Source organism: Apium graveolens, chromosome 10 (genome assembly GCF_009905375.1).
Source record: "Apium graveolens cultivar Ventura chromosome 10, ASM990537v1, whole genome shotgun sequence".
NCBI classification, from domain to species: domain Eukaryota; kingdom Viridiplantae; phylum Streptophyta; class Magnoliopsida; order Apiales; family Apiaceae; genus Apium; species Apium graveolens.
The window spans coordinates 119060322-119079427 of NC_133656.1; the positions used below are offsets into that span (position 1 = coordinate 119060322).

At 36.1% G+C, this 19106-nt stretch overlaps 3 protein-coding genes across 3 annotated transcripts; 2 read left to right on the top strand and 1 right to left on the bottom strand.

Moving 5' to 3' along the window:
• The first annotated feature begins 525 nt into the window (after positions 1 to 525).
• On the top strand, positions 526 to 2325 carry LOC141693943 (berberine bridge enzyme-like 26). The gene has a single exon (XM_074499134.1). It carries the CDS (start codon positions 633 to 635, stop codon positions 2232 to 2234), a length of 1602 nt encoding a protein of 533 aa, XP_074355235.1. The 5' UTR covers positions 526 to 632; the 3' UTR covers positions 2235 to 2325.
• Positions 2326 to 5229: 2904 nt separating this feature from the next.
• On the bottom strand, positions 5230 to 15294 carry LOC141692411 (putative disease resistance protein At5g66900). Its single transcript, XM_074497239.1, has 6 exons — positions 14993 to 15294; positions 13811 to 14577; positions 13290 to 13714; positions 12593 to 12966; positions 6253 to 6470; positions 5230 to 6131 (listed from the first exon to the last, which is right to left on the bottom strand). The coding sequence occupies exons 2-6, from the start codon at positions 14499 to 14501 to the stop codon at positions 5323 to 5325; spliced, it is 2517 nt and encodes an 838-aa protein (XP_074353340.1). The 5' UTR covers positions 14502 to 14577; positions 14993 to 15294; the 3' UTR covers positions 5230 to 5322.
• A 287-nt stretch (positions 15295 to 15581) lies between these two features.
• LOC141689408 (protein EDS1L-like) lies at positions 15582 to 18147 on the top strand. The gene is made up of 3 exons (XM_074493687.1): positions 15582 to 16054; positions 16269 to 17027; positions 17246 to 18147. Exons 1-3 carry the CDS (start codon positions 15731 to 15733, stop codon positions 17948 to 17950), a joined length of 1788 nt encoding a protein of 595 aa, XP_074349788.1. The 5' UTR covers positions 15582 to 15730; the 3' UTR covers positions 17951 to 18147.
• The last annotated feature ends 959 nt before the right edge of the window (positions 18148 to 19106 follow it).

Consider the following 19106-nt stretch of genomic DNA (forward strand, 5'->3'; position numbering starts at 1 on the left):
TTATTTGCTAAGTTACCGGCTCTCGTAAAATCTCAAAGTATCGTAGAAATGTTCCAACGGGATTTTATGGAGGTTTATATAGTCAGATATATCAAACAAACTCTCAGTTCATGGAAACAACTTTTAAAATAAGTTCTCCGTTGTAGCCACATGAGCATGATCCGATGTAATTAGCTTTATGTTGTACTAGTTTATACTCCCTCCGTCCCGTTGATTCTTATAGGGGCACAGTGCACGTATTTCAAGATTTCTATAAATCATAGTTTTATAATATTTGTTTTAAAATTTTTTTGAATAAAAATTTAAACATGAAACTTTTATTCAGAAATAATTTTTTTAAAAAAATATTGTGAAATTATATTTTAAAGAAAAATTGAAAAACGTGCTAAAAAATAATTTATAGAATTTAATGGGACAGAGGGAGTGAGAGTTTTGTAAGTCAACCCCCGTCCCAGGTTAGAATACTAAAATATTAAACTTTGAGAAAAAAACAATTAATGTTTTAATTCTCCACGCTATAATCAAAATTTTCTATATTCCTGTTTAATCTGTTCACACATGAACAAAATGTCATCAAGATTTCCCGAGACCTTATATATATTAAACATTAGCCATGAGACATTAAGAACAAAATGGAGCTAAAGATTTCATTCTCTTTCACCCTTTCAATACTGGCACTTCTGTTAACAACTTCAAGGGTTTCTTCTACTCCAGTTGAAGAGAGTTTTCGTCGGTGTTTATCAGTGAATTCAGAAATCTCCATTCCATTCTCCACAACATTCTACACCCCTGACAACTCTTCTTTTCAATCCATTCTTGCATCTACTGCACAAATCCCCCGGTTCACGGCACCTTCTGTTCCAAAACCTGAGCTTATTTTTGTGCCAATTAACGTTTCGCATGTCCAAGCTGCTGTTATTTGCTCAAAACAACTTGGAGTTCAGCTACGAGTACGAAGTGGTGGTCATGATTATGAAGGCTTATCGTATACATCCGATATGAAGCAAAAATTTATTGTGCTTGATCTAATAAAATTTAAATCAATTGTTGTCAATATTACTGATAACTCTGCTTGGGTTGAAGCTGGTGCAACCGTTGGTCAACTCTTTTATAGAATAGCAGAGAAGAGTAACATCCACGGCTTTCCAGCTGGCCTTTGCACGAGTGTAGGCGTCGGAGGGCACATTACAGGAGGCGGTTATGGTCCTCTGATGAGGAAGTATGGCCTTGCAGCAGACAACGTTGTAGACGCTCAGCTACTTAATGCGAATGGAACAATTCTTGATCGAAAATCCATGGGTGAAGATCTATTTTGGGCCATTAGAGGAGGTGCAGGGGGTAGTTTTGGAATCATCATTTCGTGGAAGATAAATTTAGTCACTGTTCCATCAACTGTTACAGTTTTCAACTTTGCCAAGATCATGGACAAGGACACGACGAAGCTACTGTATAAATATCAGCAAATTGCACATAAAGTTGATGAAGATCTCTTCCTGAGAGTCATTTTTCGACTTGTGGATGCAGCTATACAAGGCAAAAAAACCGTGCAGACATCTTATAATGCATTGTTTCTTGGCAGAACAGAGAGACTACTTAAAATCATGAACCAGAGCTTTCCCGAATTAGGACTAAAGCAAGAAAACTGTACTGAGATGAGCTGGCTCGAATCTGTTCTTTTCATATCGGGATCAGCAGGATATAATACAAGTTTAGAAGCTTTGATTGAAGGCAGATCACGATTCAGGCGCTCTTTCAAAGCAAAGTCTGATTTTGTACAAAAACCAATCCCAAAAACCGGACTTGAAGGGCTATTAAAAAGGTTGCTTGAGGAGGATATTCCGTCCGTCATATGGACTCCATATGGTGGAAAGATGAGTAAAATTTCAGAATATGAGATTCCATTCCCTCACAGGAAGGGAAACAGGTTTATGATTCACTACTCAACAGCCTGGACGACAGACGATAAGAATGTGATAGCAAAACACATTGACTGGATTCGCAATCTTTACAGCTACATGGGAAGATATGTTTCAAGATCTCCGAGAGCTGCATATATCAACTACAGAGATCTTGATTTGGGAATGAACAAAGATAAGTCAACAGGTTTTTTAGAGGCAAGCTCTTGGGGTATCAAGTATTTCAAAAACAATTTCGAAAGATTAGCAGGCATCAAGAGTGAGGTTGATCCAAATAACTTATTTTACCACGAACAAAGCATCCCAAGATTATTTTAAGAAATTAGAGGTTACATGGCTATGATGTTTCGTTTAAGTTGTGAAGAATGAAATGTGTAATAATGTCATGTTCAAGAAATGTATTATTGTATGCATGTAGAATGCCTTAGTATGCAGTTTTTTTGATGTTTTCTCGGAACAAAGAAAGAACGGAGGGAGACGTGAATAACATGTTCAAAAACTTCAAGGTAGCAGGAATTAAGATTTCAACAACATGGTGACGAAAGTCATAAAAAATGGCAACCAAGCACGAAATGGCAGGTGGAGCTAACACTACACAAGCCAGAGGGCTTTGACATTATTTTAAAAAGAAAATGGTCTATGTTTTACCGACTCATAACCTAATACATTAATTTTAGGACTTGAACAAGTGATGCAAAAGAGACTATGACCACATATTCATTTATATTACTTAGTGCAATGCAGGAATTTCTTTTAAAATTTATATAAATTCGATGTTTTGTAATTTTTGACTGAAGATGTATCTGGTTTCTCTATGGATACAGTCAGCGTTGTTGAATATCGAAGTCCAAAACTATAGTTAACACTTGGGATAATTCTTGCAAATGGTAAAAAATGACATTTGAAGGTCCCTCTTGAAACAGAATTCTACCGTCGGATCGGATTATAAGTGAGAATTGTTTGGTTTCAAGAATATTAACACTGTGATTCCATTAACGACGAGTATATTAAAATGTTAGTGTCAAATAAAACACGAGAACCACTTTCCCTTTGAGGTCCAATACTTCATTATAGTTTAGCAGAAATTAAATAACACAAACATATACCTAATTGTCTTGGGATGGCTGGGAAGATATAATGTTGGCCATGCCACAATATTATATAATAAAATATTTTTTTCAATTCTACTTTGAGTACCAAAATGCGAAATGCTCAAAGTTCTACTGTTCTCAAACCTATCCTGCCCGTATCTTTCTGGTCCGATTAAAAAATATTCAAAAAATTGAAAACTCGAAATTAATCCGATCTATTTTAAAAAAGGTTTGGTTTTTTAGTCTCGGATAAATATTGAGTTTAACTTAGCACATAAGCATAATAAAGGCAAATGTTAATTCTTACTGGGATTCTTAGACGAAAAATTCTTAAACCACCTTTTAAGGCAAATTTTAAATTTACATGAGTTTCTTAAATCCGAAAGATATAGAAAAAAAATTTTAGGCTTCTAATTTAAACAAAGAATCTTCATAAGTAACATAATAAGGTTGTTTATATATAAATAGAAAACTTTGAAATAAAATAAAATAATTTTTTATTAAAAGCTGATATTTAAACATGATCATGCACAATCTTTCATAATAGTTTTAGGTGCAAAATCTCGTTTTGGTATGACCACACAATACCGCAGAGTGATCTGTGATCATGTTATTAGACATTTTTAATATCGTGATTATATAGTACACATTATGATCATACATTTACTCGTGTCTCATTACATTCTCGTATCTTACCATACTCTTATTATGTATGGAAAATTTTCCTACGTCACAGTTGATGGTGCTTTTTGTGCATCCCAAAATCCGATGATAACAACGTCAAGTAAAACACGGGCGTCAAATTCACCACTAAATTTTATCTAGCTATAATTACCCGCTAGAAAAGAGTTGTAACATTGAGAGTGTTGTACCTTTATCAGAGAGCCAGGTTGTCCCTCCACTCTTTTGTATGGACTTTAGGCTGCGTTAATAATCCACTTAATGGTGGAATTTCTCTATTTAGGTTTACTGGGAACAAACTATTTCATCATTTGCTCATTTTATAAACCAATTTGGTTGTGTAACAGGACTTCCACTTCATTTTGCCTCAATTGTGGATCACCCAACAACAAATTTTTGCAAATTTGTAAAAATAATTCACATACGTAATAATATAATATACATGTAATTACACTGGTCACCTTATTGATCAGTCGGTAGATGAATTTGAACTGAGATCATGTATGCATTTTTAATTTTCGTCCTCAAATCTCCGCTCATAATATGTACTGTGGCCCATTAAAATAAAAGATAAAAAAAAAAACACTAGTCACCTGACTAGCTAGCTTCACTATAAAAACAGCACAACTCTCTCCTTCGCTTCCCACCAAGTCACCAACAAAGATATATCACCTGTCCATTTCTGGTAATTTGGTATCAGATTCTGCATAGCATATATATTACTTCTTTCTTTTTATGGTACTCAAAAAGTATATCTTGTTAATATGCTAATTGCTAACAAAAGTACATAAATATCTTTATTTTTTCAGTGAAAACCTTAAAGCATGAGGAGGATTATGTACCTAGCGTTTGTTCTACCGTTGTTGATAACGTTGCTGATGAGCTCTGGCATGTCGATAAACGTGAAATCTTTGATGGCAGAAATGAATCTCCACAACGTCGAGGCGCGGAAGCTGTCAGTTGTTGCAGGTAGCAATTCAGAGCATCCTGGTGTAAACAGTGATGTCAACAATCACCATTTTATTCCTAGGCAGGACTTCAGTAACTATGGTGGTGGAACTCCTAGTGGAGGAGCTGATGACAAAAGTGACAAGTCACAACAGAATAATTAGGTTTTGCTTTACATCGTCATCAGTTGAGCAGTTACTATATGAGCAATAAGTTTGTGTAACACTGATATCTTATGTTCTAGTATGTTAACTAGTGTCTAGCTTGAGTACACATCTGTAGTATGTAAATTTGGGTGCAGCTTGCTTATTTATGATATGTTGCTGTTTTGTACTTACTAATTAGAGTATATGAACGTGTTTTATATGTACTTTTTCTGTGTGGTTTATACCATCTTCTCGGTGATTGAACAAGAGACTAACCTAGACTGAAGTCTTATTTAAGTAAAAAATTTAGTAGAATATATTTTAGATAACTTCTTATGTTTACCTGGTCATAATATATACAGGGCAGTTTGATAAATGACTATGTTCTTGCTCACTCATGTTAGATAAGCTTCTTATCAGCAACACATAACAGAGTACAAGAAAACATTAAGCAACAAAGAAAAACACGGATTAAGTCCACTGAAGAGATTATTTAACACAAACATAGGAATACAATAAAACAAGAAGCTTCCATAGAGATTAATGGAGCCAATCCAGATTTACATCTTCTTTTACCAGAATTTTGCGCACATTAGTGTAATCTTCCCACAATTCAGCAGTTTCTTTATCACAAAATACGACCAACTCCTCCAATTCCTCAACAGAAGTTGGCAACTCATCCATTTCAGAGCAGCCTCTCATGTGGAGTGTTCTTAGACCTTTTAAATCACCTATCTGTATCGGCAGTTCACTGAGGCTTATACAATCAGATATATCAAGAAAACTTAGTTCCTGGAGACATACAATAGTCTCTGGTAATCCCTCTAGGGCTGTACAGGAATTGAGTCTCAGTGACTGCAAATTGATCAGCTTTCCAATCTCCTCAGGGAGCACACGTAGCTTGTTACATCTAGTAATGCTGATCTTTTCGAGGTGAACAATGTCACATATTCCCACAGGAAGTTCAACTAAATCACGACAATATTCCATCTCTATATCTCTGAGATGTGGAAACATATTAGCACAATTTTCCAGAGCATTTCCAATCTCACACAGAGTTAATGACAGTTTCTGCAAATTTATTAATTGAAATCCAAGTGAACCGCTTAATGTTGAAGAAATCGATACATGCTCGAGTCTTATTCTCTTTAGGCTGGACAAATGTCTGACAACTGGAAAGTTTACCAATTCAGCAGGACAGAAACCATAATTGGTAACAATCAGAACCTTAAGTTGGCTCATATGTTCCATAAACTGTGGTAAGGTGTAGTTTTTTGACCTGGCATTGAGGATTAAAACCTCGGCTTCAGGTAGTATGATGGCGGGCCAGCTTGAAGTGAACGTGTCATCTGCAGTAAAAAAAGTGAATAATGTAGCCACAGGAACCAGGTTTAAAGATGTTGAATGTAATTTTTCTAAGGTGGAAATGTGGGATTGTAGAAAGCAATGAAGAGCTAAAATTGAGCATACCAGTAGAAATAGAAACAAGCCGGGCAGCAAGAGGCTGGTTTAACATTCCTATCCAATCCTTGGGCTGGCCTTTTCCTAAAATCTCAGCTATCAGTCTTTTCCTCAATTCTATAGCCTCTTGGCTACTTTGGTGTATCGCCAGCTCTCTCAGCATATCATGCTGTGTAACAAAATGGCCATTACAGTAGCGGTCATCGAGGTCACTTGAATCATCTTTTCTGTAATGAAGCATGAACTGGATAAGTGGATGAGCGTCTAGAGACTTCCAAGAAACTAAACGGCAATTTACAGTAACATTGTACAGTAATGCATCAAGATTACTAGCAACCAGAGATTGTCTAACCTGGCACTTTACAATAACATTATACAGTTATACTTAACGGTAGCAACCAAAGATTATCTAACACACTTTAAAAAAAATATTATCTAACATACAGAGGAAGTAGAGAAAAAAGGGCATAACTACAGTCATATTTTTGTTCTTCGAAATGGTTATAGAAACAAGGAATATATATAGACCATAAATTACTAGAAGTGAGCTGAACAAACAACATTGAAAGCAGAAAAACAATATGAAACGTGTAGCTCCTCTGCAGGTTTCTCCAAATATTTTACTACAAATGGAAGCTCTATTTGAGTTGTGAGAAAATTGTCAAGGGTCCCTAAAATATGAAACATATAGCTCCTCCAGAGAACACTGAAAATGCAGACCATCAAATTAATATGAAGGCAGCTGAAAATTGTGAAGGGTCCGGGTAAATTGTGCAGCTGAGCAAGACCATTACTAGAAGTTTAAAATTATCAGTTTTTATCAGTAATAACAGATGATAAAAGTAATACGAGGCAGACTTATGAATGGGCAATTCCATATTTGTGTTAGGCCACTTTGTTGAAGAAATTATGGTAATTTAGGTCTGGGAATATAATTTCAACGTAAAACAATTGTATTTTCCACCAGTGAATTAAAAGTTTTTCCTCTAGGTACAGTTGGGGAGGATTCTGTTAAGGATTGAGCATATCATGGTCAATCTTTCCTTAATACTAGTTGTGCAGATACTTAGCATAATCAGATTCCTAGACTTCAGCTGTGTAAATAGTTAGCACAATTGTCTCCCTGATTATTAGTCTAGTTTATTACATACTTGTAACTGATTCATATAGCCATATATAAGTAGAGCAGTGTACACTATAAATACCACATTTGATCAATGAGAAAAAGTAACTTCTCTGAATATATCTTTTCTTTATCTCTTTATGGTATCAGAGCTTAGGCTGGCGGGAGAACTAAGGTTCGATTCCCAGCCACCCCCAATATTCTCACAATTTATTGTGGACACTAAAGGCAATTAATACCCGAAAGATGAGTGCCGGTGTTCCACTCTTCGACCCATAAATGGGCTTTCGAGTGAGGGGGAGTGTTAAATATATGATCCTATTGGGGCCTTCCTCTAACACCTTAAGATTTTAGATGAGCTGGTTACTCAACATGGTATCAGAGCATTGATCCATCTTTCCCTTTCTTCTTAAACACATTATTAATGGCCAACGATACTCCTTCATATCAGATCCCTAATGGCAACGATCCAACCAAGCCATTTATTTTTCTAAACATTCACAACACCATCAAACTCACCTCTACAAATTATCTCTCTTGGAAAATACAAATGGAGGCCATTCTGATAGGCCATGACCTATATAAATAAGTCGACGGGTCTCTTACTTGTCCTTCTCCGGTTGTTCACAACCGACACTATTGAAAAAAACCAATCCTGAATTTCTCTACTGGACTCGTCAAGATAAGCTACTGTTCAGTGCACTTGTTGGTACCTTGTCTCAAACGTTGGTCCCTCTCGTGTCTCAAGCGCACACAACCAAAGAGATGTGGGATATCCTTGCCAAAACATATGCTCTACCAAGCAGGGGCCACATTAAGCAATTGAAGGATCAATTTAACCGCACTACCAAAGGTAATTGTTCTATTACTGAATTTATGCAGGCCATTAAAACTTGTGCCGATCAACTTGCTGCTCTAGAAAAAAAGGTGGAACATGAAGATCTTATTGATCGTGTCCTACTCGGTCTAGATGAGTCATATACCTCTGTGATTGAAGCTGTTAATGGAAGAGATACTCCTATTTCATTTGAGGAACTTCATGAAAAGCTCATAAATAGAGAACTCACCATTCAACAAAATCGTCAAGACTCCTCAATGCCAGCAACTGCCTTTGCTGTTACAACTCGCAACCATGGTAAGAATTACGGTCGCTCAAATGCCCCTGGCATTCTCCCACTCCCTTCCAACAATTTTACAAAGCAAACTCGTCCCTACTTGGGTAAGTGTCAGTGGTGCCGTCAACAAGGACATGTTGTATCTCAATGCCCAGTGTTTACTCAGAAGTTTCCTAATGCTACACCACCTCCACCTCCTCCATTCCAGAACCGTTATGCACAAAGTTACAGGAAACCAACACCTCCTCAAGCACACACTGCTAATGTTCAAATTCCTCCCTCATCATCTACTTGGCTTTTGGATAGTGGCGCTTCACATCATATAACAACAGATCTGAACAACTTGGCACTACACACTCCGTATGATGGAACTGAGGAGTTGATTATTGGAGACCGTACAGGTTTAAAAATTTCTCATATTGGTTCAATGTCTTTTTCACACCCATCATCTCCTCCCTACCTTAATAATGTTCTTTATGTCCCTTCAATTTCTCGCAATATAATTTCAATCTCTCAATTTTGCAATGATAATAATGCATCTATTGAATTCTTACCTAATTCATTTCTTGTGAAGGATCTCAAAACGGGGGCTTCTCTCTTTCAGGGTCCGGTTAAGTCCGGTATTTATGAAATTCATTCTAATTCACCTCAAGTTTTCGCAAGCAACAAGACTGATTCGCTCGATTGGCATCATAGATTAGGCCATCCTTCTCAAAAGGCTTTTAGAAAAATTATTTCATCCAATAATCTAAATATTTCCAGTATTTCTATTTTAGATTGTAATTCTTGTGCTTGCAATAAAATGCATCAATTACCCTTTTCAGTTTCTTCTATTTCTTCTACTGCCCCTCTTCAATATATCTACACAGACTTATGGACTGCTCCTATATATTCCCATGATGGTTACAAATACTATATATTATTTGTTGATCATTATACTAAATACATTTGGTTGTACCCATTAAAACGAAAATCTGATACCAAAAATACATTTCTTCGATTTAAAGCATTAGTTGAGAAATATTTCCAACTTCCTCTTATTACTTTATACTCTGATAATGGTGGTGAATATGAAGCCCTTAAAGAATATCTAGCAGTAGCTGGAATTTCAAGAATTACAACCCCCCTCACACCCCTCAACACAATGGGTACTCTGAGAGACGTCACCGACACATTGTCGAAACATTTCTTTCTCTTCTAACTCATTCCTCGATGCCACTTGAATACTGGCCGCATGCCTGTTCAACAACGGTTTATTTAATCAATCGTCTTCCCACACCTACACTGAAAAATGAGTCTCCTTTCTTTAAATTATTTGGAAAGCAACCAAATTATCAAAAGCTAAGGGGTTTTGGTTGCTTATGTTATCCTTGGATTAAACCTTATAATAAACATAAACTTGACCCAAAATCAATTCCTTGTATCTTTGTTGGATACTCATCAGCACAAAGTGCTTATTACTGCCTTGATCCAAAAACGAACAAGGTATATATCTCCAGACATGTTCATTTTGTGGAGAGTAAATTTCCATTCTTGGATCTCACAAAACCAACGCCATCTGTACCTACGTTACTAGAAGAATGGTGTCCACTTTCTCTTCCTATTTCATCATCAGTTACAGAAAATTCTTCAGAAACAATATTACCAAGTCATTCTACTCCTTCCATGGACATAGTAAGTCAGCACTCTCCTATTTCTTCTACTAATTCATAAAGTCAGTCCATAAATTCTCCCACAAACTCCAACACCTCCCCTTCTATCTCTAATGAATATACATCCGCCTCACATTCACCTGCTATCTCACCTTCTTCGACTCCTCCGGTCTTGCATCAACCAAGTCATAATATGACTACCAGACTCCAAAATGGAATAAGAAAACCTATCACTAAACTTAACTTAAATGTTCAGGTTGCATCACCTGAAATTGAGCCTAAATCTATTACACAAGCTCTTAAAAGCCCGATTTGGAGGAAGGCTATGGATGATGAAATTGCTGCCTTGGTACGAAATAAAACATGGGACTTGGTACAGCCATCAACCTCACAAAATGTGATTGGGTGTAAATGGGTATTCCGAATAAAGAGGGATAAAGATGGCAAAATTACTAAATATCAGGCGCGTTTAGTAGCAAAGGGTTTTCATCAAAGGCCTGGTCTTGATTATAATGAGACATTTAGCCCTGTTGTCAAGCCAGCAACAGTACGTCTAATACTTTCTCTTGCAGTTTCACAAGGCTGGTCACTTCGCCAACTCGATATCAATAATGCATTCCTACAAGGAACATTAACAGATGAAGTGTACACTATGCAGCCACCAGGATACAAGGATTCTGAATATCCAAATTATGTATGCAAGCTCAACAAAACTCTTTATGGTCTGAAACAAGCCCCGAGAGCTTGGTACAAAGAGTTGCGGAAATATTTGTTGAATTCAGGATTTAAAAATGCGGTGTCAGACTCATCTTTGTTCACACTTCACACAAATGGATCCATTATATATTTGCTGGTCTATGTAGACGACATAATTGTCACAAGCAATAATCCAGAATTTTTAGAGTCATTCATTAAAAAATTCTTGACAAGGTTCTCTCTTAAAGATTTGGGTAATTTATCATATTTTCTGAGAGTTGAAGTACTACCACATCCTGCTGGTTTATTTCTCAGTCAAAAGAAATATATTTCTGAAATTTTATGCAGGGCCAATATGGACGAATCAAAACCAGTTGCAACTCCTCTTGCAACTCATCCTCCACTGTCATTAAAAGGAAAGGCACTTCAAGACCCAACTCAATATCGTGCGTTAATTGGAAGCCTACAATACTTAAGTCTGACCAGACCAGATGTTGCCTTCTCTGTAAATAAATTAGCCCAGTATATGCAAAGACCTACCGAAGATCATATGCAAGCCTTGCGACGTCTACTTCGATATCTAAGTGGTTCGTTACACATGGGAATTACTCTGCATAAAAATTCACCACTATCTCTTCATGCTTATTCAGATGCTGATTGGGCTCGGGATAGAGATGATTACATATCCACGACAGCCTACATTGTATATCTAGGCAAAAACCCAATCTCCTAGACATCTAAAAAGCAACGCACAAGGGCTCGCTCATCTACAGAAGCGGAGTACCGAGCTGTAGCAAATGCAACTTCAGAACTTCTATGGCTTCGTAACTTATTTAATGAGTTGGGTTTGCAAAGTACCTCTACTTCGGTAATTAATTGTGATAATGCAGGTGCCACATACGTTAGTGCAAATCCGGTTTTCCATTCAAAAATGAAGCATCTTGGTCTGGACTATCATTTTGTACGAGAAAATGTTCGATCCGGCAAGCTTAGGGTCACTTATATATCCACGAATGATCAGCTAGCAGATGCCCTCACAAAACCCCTTCCACGATCTACTTTTACTTCCCTGGTTCACAAAATCGGTCTCTCATGCTGGCCGACCATTTTGAGGGGGCGTGTTAAGGATTGAGCATATCATGGTCAATCTTTCCTTAATACTAGTTGTGCAGATACTTAGCATAATCAGATTCCTAGACTTCAGCTGTGTAAATAGTTAGCACAATTGCCTCCCTGATTATTAGTCTAGTTTATTACATACTTGTAACTGATTCATATAGCCATATATAAGTAGAGCAGTGTACACTATAAATATCACATTTGATCAATGAGAAAAAGTAACTTCTCTGAATATATCTTTTTTTTATCTCTTTAGATTCTGGTGGACTGATCCCACCTTAGTATAATCGAAGATGAACTGCGAAGCCTACTTAAAATTTCCGACAAAACAAAGTTTAGAACTTCAGAAAGTATTTGAAAGAATATTAATTGTAAAACTGTTGTCTTATAAACTTTTCCAACAAATACGATTACTATTTTTACTTTTACATATTACCATTATATTTTAACGTTTGACTAACGGAACGGTATATTTAAATTACAAGGACCACTTGCAAGTCAAAAACACGAAATAACACTACTTGAAAAAGTAAAGAATAAATGGATGCAATTGAGAATTTCCCACAAGAGTATGCCAGGCAGGCTAATACAGAGTAGTAGATAGTAGAGAGAAGTAGATAAAACACACACTTAACAATTATTACCTTATAGGCACAACGTTGAGAAGATTCCTGGTTGAGAGTTCAACGAGGTTACTGTAGGTCTCCATGCCCTCCTCATCTAGATCATACAACTCTACCCACATATCCAACAGAGCAGTAGATGAAATTCTTTGATCTTCTGGAAATGAACCCAAGTCCAGGAATCCCTCCTTCAGTGTTTCCATGCCCTTCTCCTCATCCAAAGCATCTAGACTGGTTTTCAGATTATTTAGTAGTAAGCTGTTAGAATCAAATATACTAGATCTCCCTTTTGACCACTTATTTAGTGTCGTTTTCCAGGTCACCTCAGGCTTGCCTCGGAGTGAAAGGCCAACCACGTTCAAGGCCAGTGGGAACCCATTGCAAGCTTTAACTACCTGCAAGAAATTCCACCAGATCCAAATGGGAAATTTTTTCAGAAATAAGATTATCTTTAACTTTCTAATATTAGTAAATGTTTACAATACAATTTCCAGTTCAGATGGTTCCTGATGATTTTGTGTGATCAAGGAGTTAGCAAACTGTAAACTAATATTCTAAGATTTAATTTCGGACACAAATATATATTGCAGGTAAATTTGTAGCCATCACATCAATGGACACAAGTACTGAGAAGATGCACAGATAGAGAGAATTGATATCATCTTCTAGAGTACACAAACAAAACATTCAGAGCTGATCACAAGTTTTTGATTCGAACCTCATTCACAGTTTTATCTGAAATCTTAGGGTGTTCGCTCCCAGAAGGAAACACTGAGTGGCAGAAAAGATCTTTGGCATCATGATCATTTAGTAATTTCAGCTTATATGACAAATGAAGATCGGAAGCAAATCTAGATGTAACTAAAATCTTGTACTCTGGGATTTCCTTGAACCTGAAGTTTTGCACAAAAACTTCGAGTCCTGGTGACCACACATCATCCAACACCAAGAGTATAGGATCTTTATCTGGCCCTCCTCCTATCTGCTTCAATAACTGTCCCAATTGGTTGATTGCATCTTCGTCACTTCGACATTCAAGCAAGTCATCAAGACATCCCTTTTGTTTGAATATTGTCTTAACAGCAATCTGAATGTTGACTGCTTTTGAGACGGTGACAAAGAAAATGTTCTGCTTAAACTTTTCTACATGTCAAAAATTTGTAAAAGATAAGCATCAGAATGGCAAAGCTATTCTCCAATATTTAACTATAAGTAGCAATTGATAAGAAGAGAACATACCTTTGATTGTAGAATCAACACACACCATGTTAGCCAAGGTGGTCTTTCCGCATCCTGGAGGAGCTGAAAGCACGACCACGGTTGGCAAGACATCATTGTCTTTTAGCAACATGACCTTCAGTTCCTCAAGTGGCAAATCTAACCCAAGAACAAGTTCTGGAATTTCACCAACATAAGCAGAGCCTATGTACTTCCTACTCGAACACGAACTGCTACAGGTCACACTCATAGAATCAATTTTCTCAAGAACATCGTGCAAGATTTCTCCTTTAACTACATCCAACTTCACACTTACATCACTCACTCCTTTTGATACCTGTCTGATACTTCTAACTTGGTGAGCCTGCACATTAATCTGAAAGAACCTAGTCAACCCCTGATCAAAACTCTGAAGCTTCTTTGAGTAAACATACTTCTTGTAAAGATTCCAAGACTTTATCTTCGAACACAAGAGAATGAGATCGGTCCCCTTTTTAAGCTCATCTGCGAAAAATTCAAGCTCTGTTTTCGGACGTTCTAAGATCTCTTCCAACTTTCTAGTATCCTTGAAAATTAGATCTATGGCATCCACAGTAGCTTTTAGGCGCTTGAAGGTGGACTTGAATCTAGCAATTGTCTTTATTACCTTAATAAATGCCTTTTCAAAATCCGCAAAAGCTACTCCAACAACACCCCCAGCAAGTAGATCCATTTTGCACTCTATACACTACCAAAATTTAATAAGCCCCCCCCCCCCTCCAAAACGAACTACCAAGCCATGAGTTCCACTGCTTCGAGAAAAAGATCAAGAAGCAATGAGTTCAACTTCTAATTTAAAGTTTATACTTAAGCTCGGGTGCACACACACTACTTAGCAATCAATTTTATTTATACTCTATAGTGTATACACTACAAAATTCGCCACACACACATATGCACACACTACTCAGCAACAAATTCCTTTTCTACTCTGTAGTCCACACATAATCAGAATTTACCAAACTCGAGCGCGATCACACACACATACTACTCAACAATCTAAACCAATTCAACTATGCTATATAGTTTATAGTACATTACTATAATTTATTACACATTACTCAGCAATCAAATTCATTTCTACAATGTAGTTTATACAATTCCGGAACTTAGAGAAAACACACACACACACACACAGCAGCAGCAGTCATAAAAAACACTCACAGTTGAATAGTTGATTGATCAATTAATTAAGAAGCAATGAGACACTAAATTTGAAGTCTTCTCTTGCACAGTCAACCTGGTGTGAACTTTCCTGGTGTGAAAGATGAAACTGCATCATGCTTTCTCCGCTTCACTTCTGTAACAAACTAAAAAAATCAGTCAAATGTTAGAGTTTAGCATATTAGTTTCATTTGTTCTTTTAGAGTTTAGTACTACAATTATTATTCAAAGTTAGCTAATGAATATCAACTTTTGTAACAACTGGGCGCATTTAAAATAAATTACTTAAATACATCATATAAAGACCGAATCGACATGATTTAGTTAAGATAGGTAGTGAAGGTGCTCTAAATTTTAAAAGACGTTTTCACACATTAGACCATAGAAGATCATGAGGTCAAACTCTTTATGCTAATGAACAAGGCACCGAAAAAATTGAATTTTCACGAGCACATTTTTTTATATACATGAAGTAACAAGAAAAAAAATTAAGAAATATATGCGCAAAATAAAAAAAAAAATCGATTGGAACTTTATATAACTAAGGGGCGGACCTGCACTAGCCAGCCACTTGTTAATAAAATAGTACCAAGTCTACAAGTCTTTCTACCTGCAAATCAACCAAGCGTTGATTCCACTATTAGATTATCACTATACATATAGTTAAACAAATCAACAAGACAACAACCAAAAAATACTTAATCCTTTTGAAAAAAAATATTGAACAATTTTGAAAATATGAGTCTTGGGGTTAGTGAAGAGGTTATAAAGAAAGCTTGTGAATTGTCAATGAAAGCTCATGAGTGTTGTGATGAATCCAAGCAGTACACTTACGATGAATGTCAACTTGACTCGATGGCAGCAGCCGTGTTTTCGTTTGCAGGAGCATGGTCCGTGAGTGATTGGTTTGCAGGATCCTGTTCTAGTTATGGAGAAACAAAGATTGATCTTGGTTTGTTTTCGTCTCTTAGAAGAATTGGAAGCCAAGAATCTGCACTTGTTAATGCAGCATTTCTCTCTAGATTTAAAGCTATTTTCGAAACTTCTTCTCTCGCAGTTGAGGTAACTTTTTATTATAGATTTTGTCCTTAAATTTGCATGATTTCTGATTTGCGCGCGTGTGAGATATGTTGGAAATATTTAGCAATATGTTAGAAAATAGAAACATTTGAGATTGTCATTGATAAATACTAAGTTTTTAAATCATGTTTATTTGGCGATGAATTCAGTTTAAAATTGTAGAGAAATTGTCAGAATATGTTTACGTAATATTCAGGTAGATGGAGCTGTTAGAGAAAGGAAACAGGTAGTTTTTGCAGGACATGGCTTAGGTGGTCCAATGGCCATTTTTGCGGCACTTTGGTTTCTGGAAAAATATACAAGAGTAGACTGCATTGCAACTCCAAGATGTGTGACTTTCGGATCCCCGTTGGTTGGTAATCACATTTTTCCTCATGCTATTAGGCGTGAAAATTGGAGTCAATACTTCATTCATTTTGTGATCAAGAATGATATTGTTCCCTGCATAATGTTTGCTCCTTGTTTTTCTATTGAGAAAGAGCTACAAAAAGTTCTTGACTTTCTAAATCCGAGATCCGTATTATACAAGGATTCTAATATATGCATTTCTAGTGAGGCATCATCTTTTGTTGAGAATGTTTTGGCAAATTTATCATCCGTAGCAAGCTATGTTGCATGTAACCTCACAGGATACAAAAATTTGCTGGTGGATAATTTTTCTAGCTTTATGGAACTTAGTCCTTACAGACCTTTTGGAACATACATATTTTGCAATAATAATAAAAGAATGGTTGTGGAAAGGAATTCTGATGCTGTTTTACAGTTGTTATTTCATTCTTCAACACTGCAATCTAGAGATGAAGGTGCCAAGTTTGCAGGTCCAATCTTAGAAAAAAGTTTGGTCTACAATGACATATTCCAACGGAGTGTAGAGGAAGAAAGCTGTATTTATTTGGATAATGCAACTGTTGAATTTATGAAGACAGAAAATATGTCACTTGATGACCTTGGTCTGGTCAGTACACATTTTCTTGTCTTTTTTTTTTGGGGAGGGGGGGGGGGAGAGTTTTAGATATCTTGTCTATAATTTTTTCCCAATTAACGACACAACTTAACATTGGAAGTGCCTTGTTAAATTTGTTTGCAAAATATCTGATAAGAACACTTGTATAACTATATTTGAAGTGAAAGAACCATGTATGATGAGCTAACAGATTTGTCTTGAAAGTGCAGAGCTTTAGAGCAAAGCTTTGCCTCCTAGCAGCAGTGGAGTTCGAGGAGCAAAAGTTAAGTAATGAGAAAAAAATAGATAAAGAAGAAATTATAATGAAACTGAATTGGTTGCAAGAATACTGCAGGAACTGTGAGGTTCGTAAGGAGTGTCGTTATGATGCATTCAGGATTAAAGCAAATAACGACGACTTCCATGCTGGGGTGGTAAGCCTGCAACTAGGGGGAATGTGGAATGAAATAATGGAAATGTTAAAAATGAATCAACTCCCAGACGAATTTGAAGGAAATAAGGAGTGGATAGAACTGGGAACCACGCACAGAAGGCTGGATGAGCCCATTGCAATTGGCAGCTACTATTCACGTGGATTAAACGATGACTCAGGACCTTTCATGATAAGGGGAAGGTCTGCTGTGTTTAAGTATACTCAAAGATGGTTGGAGCACAAGAAAAAGTTGGCAGTGGAGTCAATTTCAGAGTCATGTTTTTGGGCCGAGGTAGAGGAGCTAATGATACTTGGTAAAAAGAAGTCATATGATGGTTTGAAGGAAAGGATTACAAGTCTGGAGAGACAGATTTTGCATTGGCATGAGGCTGGAGTGTTGGAGAATGGAGTATGTTTTGATAACTCTACATTAACTAGATGGTGGAACACTCTTCCTCAACAACATAAAAACGAGTCCTGCATTCGAGGGTTGTTTGGATAACAATTTCTGGTTTTCTATGCGAGTTAGGAATCTGAATTAGCGACCAAACGGATCCACTCTAGCTTATGTGATTGTAGGTGCATTACTATGATGTTTACTTGTTCATTATGTTTCTTGCTTGTATCCAAAATCAACAGAGGTTGATTCATTTTAGTTGTCTACCACTCTGGAATCAATGGCCAGCATCTTTTCAAGAATTACAGTAATACTTATTGACTTATTGTATTACCTTTTCTTTTTTGACTAAACCAAACTTTACTTTTAAGTAGAAGAACAAACGAACTTGTTTATAATACTGATTAACAAAGCAGAATCTGAATTATAATCGTATATTCAGAAACAGAGCAAATAAACCAACTTAAAAATACAATGCAGTTCAGACTTATTAACCGTTTGTCAAACTGATCTGTAAGCTTCGACCATATGTCTCCTTCCGAATCGATGACATCAACCCGGGGGTACTTGTTGTTGGCTTGTTGCGCCAAGCCTTTTCACACTACGGGTCTGCAGGTGATAACATATATAATGATAATATCTGATAGTTTCATTGTTATAATAGTGATATTTTCTTGTATTATATTTGATTGTTAGCTACACTAACTTACAGTCTTAGTTAATATTTATATATTTTTATTTTTATTTTATGTAATTTTATTAAAAAATTATGTAAATAATTAAATATTGAATAATGATTATATAATTATACTTTTATTGTGTATAATTTCAAGTTAAGCTCAAATGTATAAATAGGATATGATTGATGAGATTTATGTAAATATTTGTTGTTAGTAAGATTCAAAATTAAAAACTTATATGTATTTTTATAAATAATAATATACATATTTATTGTTAACGGGCTTCGAACCCGAGAACTTAATGTATCTTTATAAATAATAATATAAATGTTTGTTGTTAACGAGATTCAAACCTGAGAATTTGTGTAGTGTCTTTTTTTGTATTTGGTTCCAACGCCTCTGATTATTTGATAAAGAAGATCCGATGGTCAAGATGAAAAGGGATAACCAAAATGAGGAGTTAAACAAACTACAAATTATACCTCATTCCGGTTATTATAGTATAATATAGATAAACCCCTCTTTTTATTCTAAGTGAGAACAAGTCGTATTATAATAAAACTATACTTTTCTCTTTTCTC